The sequence below is a fragment of the Gracilinanus agilis genome, chromosome 2 (assembly GCF_016433145.1).
Source record: "Gracilinanus agilis isolate LMUSP501 chromosome 2, AgileGrace, whole genome shotgun sequence".
NCBI lineage: Eukaryota > Metazoa > Chordata > Mammalia > Didelphimorphia > Didelphidae > Gracilinanus > Gracilinanus agilis.
In genome coordinates, this window is record NC_058131.1 from 138,506,861 (window position 1) to 138,520,766 (window position 13,906).

Below are 13,906 nucleotides of genomic sequence, written 5' to 3' on the forward strand. Positions count from 1 at the left end.
TCTCAGTGCCAAAAGGCCTTCCCCATTCCAATTTCCATTCCAAGCCATCCTCCACAAAGCTATCAAACTGATTTTTAGGGAAAAAAATGTGTCTGACCACATCACTACCCTACCCCATCATCCATTTAACTCAAGATCCCTAATTCCTCACCAGTAAGGATAAATTTCCATTTGACAAATCAGCTTGAAGCAGCTAAGAAAGATAGGAACAAGAATGTGTCCAGCACCTCTCGGACTCTGATGGAAATAATCTAAGACTCTAAGCTCAAGAGCCACAGGACTTGCAATGCCTCAGCTCAGAACACAAACTCTCCTGTTGGTCTGGTTCCCACAGCCATCATCCAGGGAAGCAACCCTATGCGTAAAGGACCTGCCATCTCTGCTACCACCAATGAGTGGCTGACTGATCAACCAATAACAGCTGAAGCCACAAGCAAGTAAACTGGGGGAAAGTGAGCACTGAGGAAAGACATGTTCAATAGACCCTTGGCCCTTCTTCCAATCCTGCCACTACCAATACCAACCAGTGGACAGCTGTCATGGTTAAGCAACTATGAGAACCCTGAGGAGAACAGCTACACCCCTAAAACAGAGACCCTCCTTCTAGCCTGTCCCTTATAGTTTTCTAGGGAATCAATTCTTACAGAGCTGTTACCTGGCAATTCCCCTTGCAAATGCTAGAGCACCTGGCTCCTCAGTAGACACTGCTACTAAAGACCTAGAAAAAGAAGTTCTCATAATCAAAGTCTTTGGCATTTTCTAATGGTTCAAAATCAGAAGTATCCACTCCTCCAAATATTTTTTTTTCATCCTGGGACTCCATTCTAGGAGCATAGGGCTACAACCAGTAGGCAATGGGTAAGCTCAGGGTCACCTAGCTGGGAAGTGTCTGAGCCCGGATTTGAACCTAGGACCTTTCGTCTCTAGGCCTGGCTCTCAATCCACTGAGCTAGCCCAGATGCCCCTACTTTAGGTTGCAGTTTCTTTAGCAGATGTAGTTTTTACAGGGTGGGGTTGCTAGCCCCACGCCCAACCCTCCTCCTTTTTCATCCGGGCTAGGGACCGTCCTTAGCCCAGCAGTGGTAAATATAGTCTAGTAAAATTTTCCTATTTGCCATTCATTGAAGGTAGAGAGACCATGGTAGATTAATCTGTGGACCTGAAGTCAATAAGACCCAAAATTCAAACACTTCCTAGTTGTGAGACCCTGGGCAAGTCACTTAATCACTTTTTTGATTCAGTTTCCTTATCTGTAAAATGAGGCTAATAATAGAACCTATCTCTTAGGGTTGTGGTGAGGATTAAATGAGATCATTATAAAACATTAGGACAGTGCTTAGTAGGTACTTAATAAATGTTTACTCTCTTCCTCTCTCCTTGTAAAACACACTTTTGTAATACCTTATCTAGAATGCTCTCCCTTCTCACCTCTGCCTTTGATATAAAAACTTACCTAAAAAACATTAGGAGAAAAAAACTATTTGCAAGACATAGTAACCTATTCACATAGTACTCACAGGGATAAAAGCTCTTTTTTAGAAAAAATATATTCTGTTAATGCATTGTCTCCATTTCATTCCCCTACCCTTACTGAACTGTCCTTATTAAAGAAAGAAAAAGGAAGGAAAAGGAAAAGAAAGGAAAGGAAAGGAAAGGAAAGGAAAGGAAAGGAAAGGAAAGGAAAGGAAAGGAAAGGAAAGGAAAGGAAAGGAAAGGGAACAAAGAAGGAAGAAGGGAGGGAGGGAGGGAGGGAGGGAGGGAGGGAGGGAGGGAGGAAAAGAGAATAAAAAAAGAAGTAAAATGATCCAGTGCTGTGAGCATATTTGCATCTGACAGTGTATATATGACTATTCTATCCAACTAGAACCAATCTTACTGTGAGGAAGAAGAAATTTGTCATTATTCATCCTCTGATGCCTTAACTGTTATTCATTTACTATACTCGGAATTCAATTTGCTTTTAGTGATCTTTTTCATTTACATTGTTGTTGCAACTTTATTTTTCTCTCAGGTCAATTAAGTTCATTTGCAATAGCCCATATAAATCTTCCTATGTTTCTCTAAACCTCTCATTAATTGTCACTTCTTACCTCACCACAGCATTCTATGTAATGTATGAATGTAAATTTATAGTTGTTTATTTTCCATCATTCTCCAACAACTGGCACATACAATTTTTGGCTTCTATGAGGAGAATATTTGGGTATATATTGAATGTTTGTTTCTGTCTCTGACCTCCTTGATATATTTGCCCAATAGCTGTATTTCTGAGGCAAAGTGTATGGCCAGTTTAGTCACTTTTCTCTTACATAACTTCTAATTGATATTAAGAATAGTTCCAGGTGTAGAGCATTCTTGCGCCTATCCTTTCACAGCCCCTTAAACACTATTGCCATTTTGGATTATCTTTGCCAAATTGCATGATGTGAGGTAAAACGTCAAAGTTGTTTTAATGTGCATTTCTCTTACTAGCAGTGATTTGGAAAATATATTTTCATCTGGTCATTTATAGTTTCCAATTCTTTTTTAACTATTTGTTCATATCCTTTGATCATTTGTCTAATGGAAATGGTTCTTGATGTTATATACCTGTGTCAGTTTCCTTTGAATTTTGAATATCAGACTTTTATCTATGATCATTTATTTAATTAATTAATTTAGGCTATTTGCCGTGATTACATGATTCGTGTTCTTTCCCTCCCCTCCTCCCATCCCCCTCCTATAGCCACAAGCATGAATATCAGACTTTATCTATGATCTTTGATATAAATATTCATCACTCTTTTGTCATCTTCAATAATTTTATTTTTGCAAAACCATTTCATTTTATGTAGCAAAATTGTCTTTCTTTTTCAAACTCTTCTATTCCTTGTTTACTTGAAAATTCTCCCTTAGTCATAGTTATCAAAGATACATGAACTCATTCTATCCTTTATGGTATTTTATATTCGGATTATGTATTTATTATGAATTTATTGTGGTTGCATGGTATAAGTTGTTGGTATTATCCTAAATTGTACCAAACTACTTTCCAATTTTCTGAGTTCTTCCCAAAGGGAAGAACTCTAGGAACATATAATCTTGGATTTATCCATCACTAGACTAATTACTTTGATTACTTCAATTTCTTGCTTATCTAGCATTTGCCATTTGTCCACTCCTCACCATTTTACCAGTATCAAATAGTTCTTAAACTTATGGCTATAAAATGTCATTTGAGGTCTAGTAATTCTATTAGCTCTTCAGTTGCACTTTTTGTTATTATTACCCTTGAGGTTCTAAATTTTATATTGTTCTAAAGAAATTCTGTTATTATTTGTCTTACTCTATAAAGTGTCTCCTTGGTCATTTGAATGACATAGCACTAAATCTAGAAATTAGTTTAAATACATATTTCATTTTATTATATTGTTAATATATCCTCCCATGAGGAGTGAATAGCTCTCCAACTATTTGTCTTGGCATTGTAAAGAATGCTTTATAATTGTATTTATGTAAATCTTGCTTAAATCTTGATAGTTAACTCAGATATTTTATGCATTTTATAGCTATTTTGAATGAAATTCTCTTATTATTTCTTTGTACTTATGCTAATATTGTAGAAAATGTTCATCTTTAGAGATATCCAAACTCATAAGTGAAGCTATTGATCATCTCAAAAATTTTCTTTGCTAACTATAGTTTTTTAAGTATACCACTATGACATTGACAAACAGAGATAATTGGATCTCCTCTTTGCTGATATTTGTACCTTTGATTTTGTTCTATTTATAGACTAGTACTTCTAGAACTATGTCAAGTAAATAGTGGGGAGAAGGGACATCCTTACTTTAACTCCTGGTTTACTAGGAAAACTTCTAATATTTCTCCACTGTGAATAATGCTAGCTATTCCTTTTCAAAAAAAAATGTCTTTGCTTTTATTAAATGAAAACTTTTCAATGTCTGTGCTTTTGAGGATTTTTAACAAATATGAATGCCATTTTAGAGGCTTTTCTGTGTCTATTATTACATAATCATGTTGTTTTATCCTTTTTTTGTTTCTATGATTATGGAAGGCATTTCAAGTGTTTCCCTCAACAATTCTTTCCAAAGACCTTTAAACCTATCTCATGGAACAACATTACATCTAACGTAAGCTTTCTTCTTCTCCACAGTCACGGAACCCGTTGTGCAGGGGAAGTATCAGCAGCAGCCAATAATAACATCTGCGGGGTTGGAGTGGCTTACAATTCCAAGGTTGCAGGTATGTTATTCTCACATTAGAAAACTGATCTTTCTCTCATAGAAACTCTAGAGTGGCATACATTGTTCTTCACATTCTGCCCAGAGGAATCATGGCCCCAGAAGCAATTTGCATTGATTATCAACTCTATTTCTCCCCTCTCACTTTTCACTAGGCACTTTGGGTGAAGGAAATCAGTAATAAAGAACAGAAAGAAAACCGAAGAAATGATAACCTGTAGGGTAATAGTTTAACCCAAAATTGTTGTAAACTCAGATCACATACAAAACTCCATGTGACCTTCCAAATTAGGCCACATATCTGAACTTGGCCCTCAGGAAAACAGTGAAATTCATTCAGTAGTAACGTGTTATATCACACAAGAGACAACCAGCTCATTAGGATCAATTTTTAAGTCCCAGTAGACAATCTGCATTACCTCTTTCCAAGGGCTAGGGAACTAGAAGCTCAAAGGAGGATGAGAAAAGCAATGCAAGCTACTTAAGAAAATGAGAAGCACTAATTAAGTCTTTTCTTTGAAAAAGAAAAAACGTCTCTATGAGGCCAGGAGAAAAGTTTGAGTCTCGGTTCATTCTAAGTTTTGTATAAAGTTCACTTGTAATTTATTCAGGCTGAGTCACCAACCCCAGTGCTTCACGTCCCTGATTTTTTAAAGCAATAATAGTCTTGGCATTTCTTCCCCAGAGACTTAGAGAGACCATAACCATGTTGGGTACTGACACTTGCATTCTCAGATTGCTAAATACAGCAGTAGCCTCCCATATAAATCCTGCCACTTAACTATATCACACACCTGCTGTCACTGGGTGTGAGGAGACTTGACAGAAGTTGGTGATGAATTTCAGAGGGATATAGCTGTAGGTTTCTAAAAAGTAAACAGTTAGAAGTTTTGCCCTTTGGGGGTTTGACTCTCTTGGCATTTTTGTATTCATAGGGCTGGTAGGAAAATGCCAGCGACAATAATGAGATTGAGGAAAGGAAAGAAAATCCCCAGTTTAATATTTTATATGCAATGTTTATAACTGGGATGGTGGTTGGAAAAAGAAAAAAAAAGCTGGGTCTGTGCAACCAAGCGAGAAGTGAACAGGATCGAAAGAGGCGAGACTGGTACAAACTCACTTTCTACTAAAATGGCTATCTTCCTCACTATTTTTGAAGATTCTGAGAAGTTAAAGGAACCAGATGTGTGTTGAAAGATGAGCTCCTTGGGGCTGTAAGGTCCACTTTTCAGAAGAGGAAAGAGCTCCAGGCAACCCTGTGATCTCCGTCTGAATACTTTTTCCTTTCTCATTATTGAAAATCCCTTCCTCTCATCCACACACATTAGCCATTTGCTTCTCTCTCATGTTTGGCACCATGATTTGTGATTTGTACATGAACCAATAAGGTAAAGCCACAGTCCAGAGGCACCAGATTTTGTTCCTAATTTGGAAGAGCACATTTCCAAGTCTCTATGCTCAAAAAAATTAAGTATCTGACCCAAAAATCCTAGCAGATAATTTTTTCACTTGTACAGTATTGCTTTTAACACTTTCTAATACATACAAGTCTCATTTTGTCCTCCTCTACCAAAGCAAACAGTATTATCCCTTTTTTACAGGTAAAGAAACTGAGGAACACAATAGTTGAGTGGTTTGCCCAACAAACGAGTTAATTACTGAGATGGAACTACAAACCGTATGTCAGAGGAACTGAGATATAGTGAGAAGAGCCCCAGATCTGAGGTTTGAGGATATGGATTCAAATCTCCATTCTTCTGCCTATAAAACCTAAGGGAACTTTTTAAATATCTCTGGGCTTCAGTTATCTCATCCATAAAACAAGGAGGTTGAACTCCACAATCTCTGCAGTCTGTCTAGCTCTAAAGGCATAATCCTATAACCTGGGACAAAATCCTGGCTCCGCTCCCTATGTGACAGTGGGCAAGTCACGTTACTTCGTTAGACCACAGTTATTTCATCAGTGAAAGAAGAGGATTGGGCTGGATATCCTCTAAGGTCTCTTCTGGCCCCAAAACTCTGATCTGGGGTCTGCACTTCTAGTCCAGAGCCCTTCTTAGCATTCCATGCTATCCCACCTGCCTCTCAGTTTGTTTCCAAACTATCATTCACGTTGCTTCTACTAGATATGTTGCCCACAGAAACCTCCATCCCAACCCTCTAACCCTAAATCGGTCTTCTCGTAGCCAGTCAACCCATGTGGAACCTCTGCTATGAGATTTTCTTTTTTAAAAATGGATCAAATGAGAGAATAACCTCTACTTAGGTTTAAGCATTCCTAATATAAGATTGATAAACCTCAGAAAACTTTAAATTACAGTTCCTCATTCTGGTCAACAATTCAGAAAAGTTGGCTCTGGCTTGTAATTGCTCTTTAGAGAAGAATCTACCGCTTATGTGAACCACCACAAAAACAACTCCTACAAAAATCCCTTTTTTTTTCCTAACTGGAAACCACCCTATAAATAGATTAGCAGTCTACAGCCCCACCAAGTGGCCAGGAGAGATCACTAGAAGTCCATCAAAGCTTCGGAGGAAGCTAGGGACCTCCTTAGACCACCTCCAATTCATAACTAGAGAGGATACTAAAGTTAGGGAGAGGAATTGCCACTCCATTTGGCCGTAGCCTCATCACGGTAGATGTTGGGAGAACTTAGAGAAGGCTCAGAATATGAAATGGAAACGATGAATGGATTATAAAATAGGGAGCCTGTCTCATTCCTCAGGAAAGAGGAATAGCCGAAAAGCTCTGTCGAAAGAACACTGAGCCTGAAGTCAGGGAACCTGGATTCAGATCCCAGTTTAGCAATTTACCCTCTATGTAAACTTCAGCTAGTCACTTTATTCCTCAAAGACTCAATTTCCTAACCTGTAAAATGGGGGATGGTCTCAAGGAACTCTAATATCCCTTTAAACTCTAACTATATGAACCTAAGACCTTAAGAGTATTTAACCTTGAGTAGGTAAAACTGAGAAGTTATTTAATAATGATTCTGAAGTACATAAAAAATACATTTATGGCCAAATATGACCAGATCTTTCTATTTCCATTCCTAGTCTAGAGAAAGGGGTCTCTAAAGAAGGATTCGTGTCAAAAATGTCTTCCTGGATGAAAAGGATTATGAATATTAGAATATATTATGCAATGTCACTGAATTCTCTTCTGCAAAGAACATCCAGATGAAAATAGAGTGTGTGGTTTTGTCTCCTGACAGGACCTTTAGCTACGCTGAGTCTATTAAGCCCAGTTGTTGTTCGGTTGTGTTGGACTCTATGTGACCCCAGGGACTTTTGTACATAAGGTTTTCTTGCAAAGATGCTAGAATGTTTGCCATTTCTTTCTCCAATGTGTCCCATTTTACAGATGAGGAAACTGAGGCAGAGTTAAGTGGCTTGTCCAGGGTCCTACAGCCAGTAAGTGTCTGAGGCAGCATTTGAACTCAGATCTTTCTACCCCCAGGCCCAGTCCTTTATCCACTGTGTCATCTCATGGCCCATATTATACAGCATACCCTACCCCAATTCCTCAGGTAGAAAGTAGAAAAATACTGACAAGGTTACCTTTTTTTCCAATAAGGCTAGTTCCTACAATCAAGACAGCAATCCCTGCAGAAGCTTTTTCCCTGTTTTAAATGAAATATTTCCCAGTATGGCCTGGTTTGGGGCTTCTACAAAAAGGAGTGAGTATAGGGAGAATACAAACTAGAGGAAGCTAATTGCAGAAAAAGAAAACTTTGCGATGCAGCATTTACCTACGATATAAAAACTGATCATCAAATGTTTCCAAGTTCACAAAGTGTTCCATATACTTTATTTCATTGATGCTTCCCAACAACATCATGAGTTAAATGCCATGGTGTTATTGTCCCCATTTCACAGATTAGGAAATGGAAGCTCAGGGAGGTTCATTCATTCATGGACACACAGCTAGTGAATGTCGGGCACAAGATCTGTCTAGGACTTCTTGATTCCACATCCAGTGCACCATCCACCATACCTTGCTGACTTTCAGTAAGAAAAAAAAATTAAAATTAAATGGGCACAAAATTTGGGACTTTTAAGCCAAATCGTAGAACAATAACTCAACTAGAGTCCTCCACAATGATACCTATTTGACAAGTAGAGGCAACTTTTTCGCATTGACTGGAAGAAGACGATGCAGTAGATAAGAGCACCAGGCTTGGAGTCAGGAAGCCTCATCTTTCTAAGTTCAAGTCTGGCTGCAGATATATAAGAGCTGCATGACTCTGGGCAAGTCATTTAACCCATCTTGCCTCAGTTTCATCACTGGAAAATAAGCTGGAGAAAGAGATGGCAATCCACTCCTGTGTCTTTGCCAAGAAAACCCCAAATGGGATCATGAAGAGTCCGACTGAAATGACTGAACCAAAACAAAATCTGTCCCAGGGTGCTCAGGAAAGCCAGGATTTCCACAGAGAATGAGAAATGGGCCAGGCAGGGGTACATTAACATCTCTGCAGGCAGACAAAAGCGAAAGGAAATTAAAGCCACAATTTTCAATAACTAAATTAATTAAATGGAGGTTCATGCAAAGCTCCCACCTAAAAGCTGACCTGATCTTCAAGACTGCCTCAATAAGGAGAGAAAGTGAAATGAAAATTTATCTCTTTTTCCTCACAAAATCTTAGAAAAGATAAAGGCACTCTCCTTCCCTTGGCTTTCCTGTCACTGGAAGGGTTACAGGGTTTACCAGCTACCCTCAATCCCAAAGAGCAGTAGAGAATAAGCAGGAGAACCATATGCATACACTATATGAAGTCTGTTCGGAGGAGCCCATCCTTGCTGCTGAATGTAAAGTATCCCACACACCCCCAAGTAATTTCGTGTCTCAGTGAATTAACACAAGCTTCAATCCTATCGAATTTAACATGATTAAAGGAGTCTTTCTGCCAAGTTCCCTGGGACATATTTCTTCCTTCTTAGACACAGAAAAGGTGAGGAATAATTGTTGATAGTCTATGCACATATCAGTCTTCTTCCTTCAGGTTTAAATTGGGTAGAATATCAGCATAAATTAGTTCTAATTTAATTTGGGAATGAGAGAGGACCTATGAGAGAGGCAAGGAGGAAAAGGAACAGGATGCCAAAAAAAAAAAAAAAGATCTTGAAGCTGGGAAGACAGGAATTTAAGTTGGACTCTGATTCATGCTGGCTATGTCGCCCTGCCCAAATCACTGAGCCTGCCAGTGTCACTGGTCCCTAGACCAATGTATCAAACTAGTATCAAACCAGTATCAAAACTATCAAACTCAAATAGAAATGAAAGCTTCTAAACTATACATAAGTATGTCTACGGGGTGCATATTGACTTGGAAAACCACATATAAACATTATCTAGGTTCATTTTATTTTTATTTATTTGATTATATATTTCTCAATAACATTTCCAAATGATTAAGCCTATTCAAGAGAGTCACAGTCCATGTTTGATGCACTCTGAACCACTCTTAAGTTTTATTTTTTTATTTTGAATATTTTCCCCTAGTTACATGTTTCATGTTCTTTCCCTCTCCCCCAAACCACCCTAACCCTTCTTAGCCGACGCACAATTCCACTCACTCTGAAGTTTTAGGAAGGATGTTGAACTGCCTCAGTAGAAAGAATTTCCTCACTTGGGAGTCCCCCGTATCAATGAAACCATGGACCCATCCCCTAATTTATTTACCAATATTTTATCATTTTATATTCACAATAATTCTATGGGTTTTTTATAAATATTTTACCAAAGTGGAAACTGAGTCTCAGAGTGGTGAAGTGACTTATCCCCTTATCACACAGCTAGAATCAGAGGATCTGGGCTTGAATCCTGGCTCTGCTCCTGAGATTTTGTGTGACTTTGGTCAAGGCAGTGAATCTCCCCATAAGTGAAATAAGAAGGGCTGGAATTAACTCAGCAGCAGGCATTTATTAAGTGCTGACTGTGTGCCCACCACTGAGATACTCCATGCTCCCTTACAGCCCTCAATCTTGTAGTTATGCCCTTCTATGCTTCTCTGTCAATAGAGTCCTACCTTCCTTTCCATAACTAGTTTCTTTCCACTATGACAAAATGAAGGTCACCTGCCCCACAAGAGCTATTTTTAATGGCTTTCCAGTGTCTTCTTGCCATTACAGTAGGAATACAGCTACATGCTTCAAAGGTTTATTCTGCAAAATATGAACCATTTTTTAAAGGTTTATAGGTTTATATAGTCTTAAGATTTCATTGATGTGGAAAAATATTCCAAGCGTTCAAATTTCCCTCACAGATGCTAATCAACAATTTATCTCTAACCTAAAGCACTAGAGAATTGGGGGCAATGAGGCAGGAGAAGTTAGAGGACTTGTAGCCCATCGTGCAGCTGGTATATGCCAAAAGGAGGGTTTGCAGCCAGATTGCCCTGACTCAAAAGCCCTCCATCTTGCTTTACCAAAACGCCTCTCTTCTTCATAATACATGAAGAACAAAATAAAAGCTGGAAGAACAAAGACAGCCAAGACAAAAATGAAGGATTTTTATTCCTTCTCTTGCTGCAAAACAAATCATAAAACTGAGATTATGGGCTGCACAAATGAAAGACTAAGCCAATTCTGAGGGAAAATCCACCAAGAACAAAAAAGATTTAAATTGAAAATTGGATGTCTACCATCTCCCTGAAAAAAAATTAAAAGATGCTATTATTTACATGTTAATGATAGAGAGTGACTGGAACAACCAGTTTATAACTCACTCTCCGTTCCTCTTATTTCTCTAGAACAAGGCTTCTTCACTTCAGGTTTTCTTTCCATTTCTTAGTGGCAGTGTTAAATTTTGTAAGAGAGATTGCAATATGGATGAACCAAATGCCTCAGCAATTGTAGCATAGTAGCGTGTAGTCCAAAGCCTTCATCTGATATTTTATCACTGTGTAATAAGGGACAAATCACTTAACAACTATGAGACTCAGTTTCTTCTTCTGTAAAACTTTTGTAAAAATACTCATAGAGTTATTGTAAAGATTAAATGACAAAATATTGATAAATAGGTTAAGGACTGGGCTTGTGATTTCATTGGTACAGGGAACTCCCAGGTGAAGAACCACAAACTGATTTTTTTTTCATTTTAGTATTTTAAAAAATGTATTCTAATATCATTAGTTTCCTTTTAATACTATAAATTTTATTTTATGCATTTGAAAACACTATTCTTGGGGGCAGCTGGGTGGCTCAGTGGATTGAGAGCAAGGCCTAGAGATGAGAGGTCGTGAGTTCAAATCTGGCCTCAGACATTTCCTACCTGTGTGACCCTGGGCAAGTCACTTAACCACCATTGCCTAGCCCTTACCACTCTTCTGCCTTTGAACCAATATATACTATTGATTTCAAGATATAATGTAAGGGTTTAAAAAAACTGTTCTTGTGATAGAATACTATTGTACCATAAGAAATGATGAGCAGATTAATATTTTTTAATTATAGAAAGGGGTAGCTCAGTAGCACATTAGATAGAGTATCAGGCCTGGGTCAGGAATTTCTGGACTCAAATCTGGCCTTAGATATTTCCTAGCCGTGTGAACCTGGGCAAGTCACTTAACCCCCATTACCTAGCCATTACCATTCCTCTGCCTTGTAATCAATATTTAGTATCTATTCTAAGAGTTTTTTTAATGGAAAGACATATATGAAATTATGAAGAGTGAAACCAGCAGAAGTAAGAGAACATTATATACAGCAACAGAAATATTGTTTGAAGAATGAATGACCTGTATATGTCTACTTCTAGAGAAAGAATTGATAAATAGAAATTAGCAAGATGGATTTTATAAATTCATATATCTTTTTGTCAAATGATGCCTTCTCTAATGCAGGGAGGGGAGGGAAGGAGGGAAAGAGTTACCTGGGAAATGTAATGTAATAAACTAATTAATTAAAAATGTAAATAATAAAATAAAAAGACTATTCTGAGAAGTGAGCTATAGGCTTTCCCAGGCTTACAGAGGTGTCCATGACACACACAAAGGCTAAGAACCCCTCCTCTAGATGAAATAGCAACTAAACAAAAGGATAAAACTTTTGAAAGATAGAGTTCCATGTCAGCATCTGCAATTTCCTTTCCCCTACTTAGAATCCCATGTAACTCCCAACCCAATAAAGTTGTTTGCATATGGACAGAGTGAAGCTGGTGAGACAGTGTGCCTTAATAAAATGAGGAAAATTTCCTCTGCCAATATAGGTTGACACCTTCTCTGCAAATTAATAGAATTCAAGAGTTGCCTCCAGTTGAGTGACTTGCCCAGGGACCTGCAGCCAATATTTGTCATAGGCAAGATTTCAAGACCATCTCTCACTACTCCTTCTATTATTACTATTTTTTAGACATTCTCAGGGTAAATTTATTTTATTCTTTGTTAGACCTCAGTGTATATGCTAACAGCAGTTCCAAAACCTACAGAAATTCTTTAGGAATAAGTAGGCATCATTTCCCCTCATGGCAGTAAAAGCTAACAACAGAAGTTCACCATTAGATTTATAAGAATGTCATTAAAAGTGGTTTACCACCACATAGTGATCACAAGGCTCCTAGGATGCAAGATTGGAATCATCCACAAGAATTCAGAAAACAAGTCCATAAAGTGTCAAATAAGTGGCTAGCATATAATTTTGTGATTATACAAAAGATGAGGGTAGGCAAGGAGGGAAGTTTATGATGGCAATTCAGGGTAAGGTCATTGCCAACAGAAATTATAGAAAGGTTATACTTAAGGAGCCCAGATACAAATCTTTTTAAGAAATAATAATAAACTGAGGAAAAGGAAGTGACTGCTGGGCTTATGTGTTGCTATGGAATGCCCTGTAACCCCACAATTCCTAGCCAAATCCCAGGTCTCTTTTCACTGCCCTCCTTTTTAAGTTTTAATCTGTCAACACTATTCTTGTTTAATGGAATCCCCAGAATCCAGAGTCTCTGTAGGGATAAGACCTTTGGGCTTCTTTTGCCCCACTCATTTCTCTGCTCTCTAATAAACAGGACACCAAAATTAAATAGGTATTTAATGTTTACTACATCATAAACTTATAGAGTGAGGCTTTGCAAATAGTAGGGGCTTAATAAATACAAGTTGAATCAAACTGAACTTAGAGTTGGAAAGAATTTCTAAAAAAATAATTAGTTCAACCCTCCTATATTGCATATTTAACAATTGTGACTCAAGGGGGCAGCTGGGTGGTTCAGTGGATTGAGAGTCAGGCCCAGAGACGGGACTCTTCCTAGCTGTGTGACCCTGGGCAAGTCACTTAACCCCATTACCTAGCTGTTACCGCTCTTCTGCCTTAAAACCAATACTCAGTATTGATTCTAAGACGGAAGGTAAGGATTTAAAAAAAATCAAGACTTCTCAGAAAGGGGAAACAAGTTGCCCCAAGTTATACAGTAAAAGGGCACAAAAACAAGATTCAAACCAAGATCTCTAATATCAAACCCAGTTTTCTGTTACATCCTGACTGACCAGCATGATGAGAGAAAAATACAAGAGGGTTAGAATGGGAGGAAAGGAAGGGTAACTACATGCCACTGATATATACTAGATGTATATGGTTCTAGGCAAATCATCGTATTTTCTGAGCCTCTGGGACTCATCTGTTTAAGAGAGAGAGCCAGAGACACAGAGAGAAACAGAGACAGA

The 13,906-nt window shown here is 38.1% G+C and overlaps 1 protein-coding gene across 2 annotated transcripts in view; it reads left to right on the plus strand.

Annotated features, from left to right (window-relative positions):
- The window catches only part of PCSK2 (proprotein convertase subtilisin/kexin type 2), a 319,189-nt gene that overhangs the window by 244,489 nt on the left and 60,794 nt on the right, over window positions 1-13,906 (plus strand). For both annotated transcript variants that reach the window (XM_044660725.1, XM_044660726.1), the window contains one exon: window positions 4,157-4,245. In XM_044660725.1, the coding sequence (XP_044516660.1) occupies window positions 4,157-4,245 (89 nt within the window). The remainder of the gene's footprint in view (window positions 1-4,156; window positions 4,246-13,906) is intronic.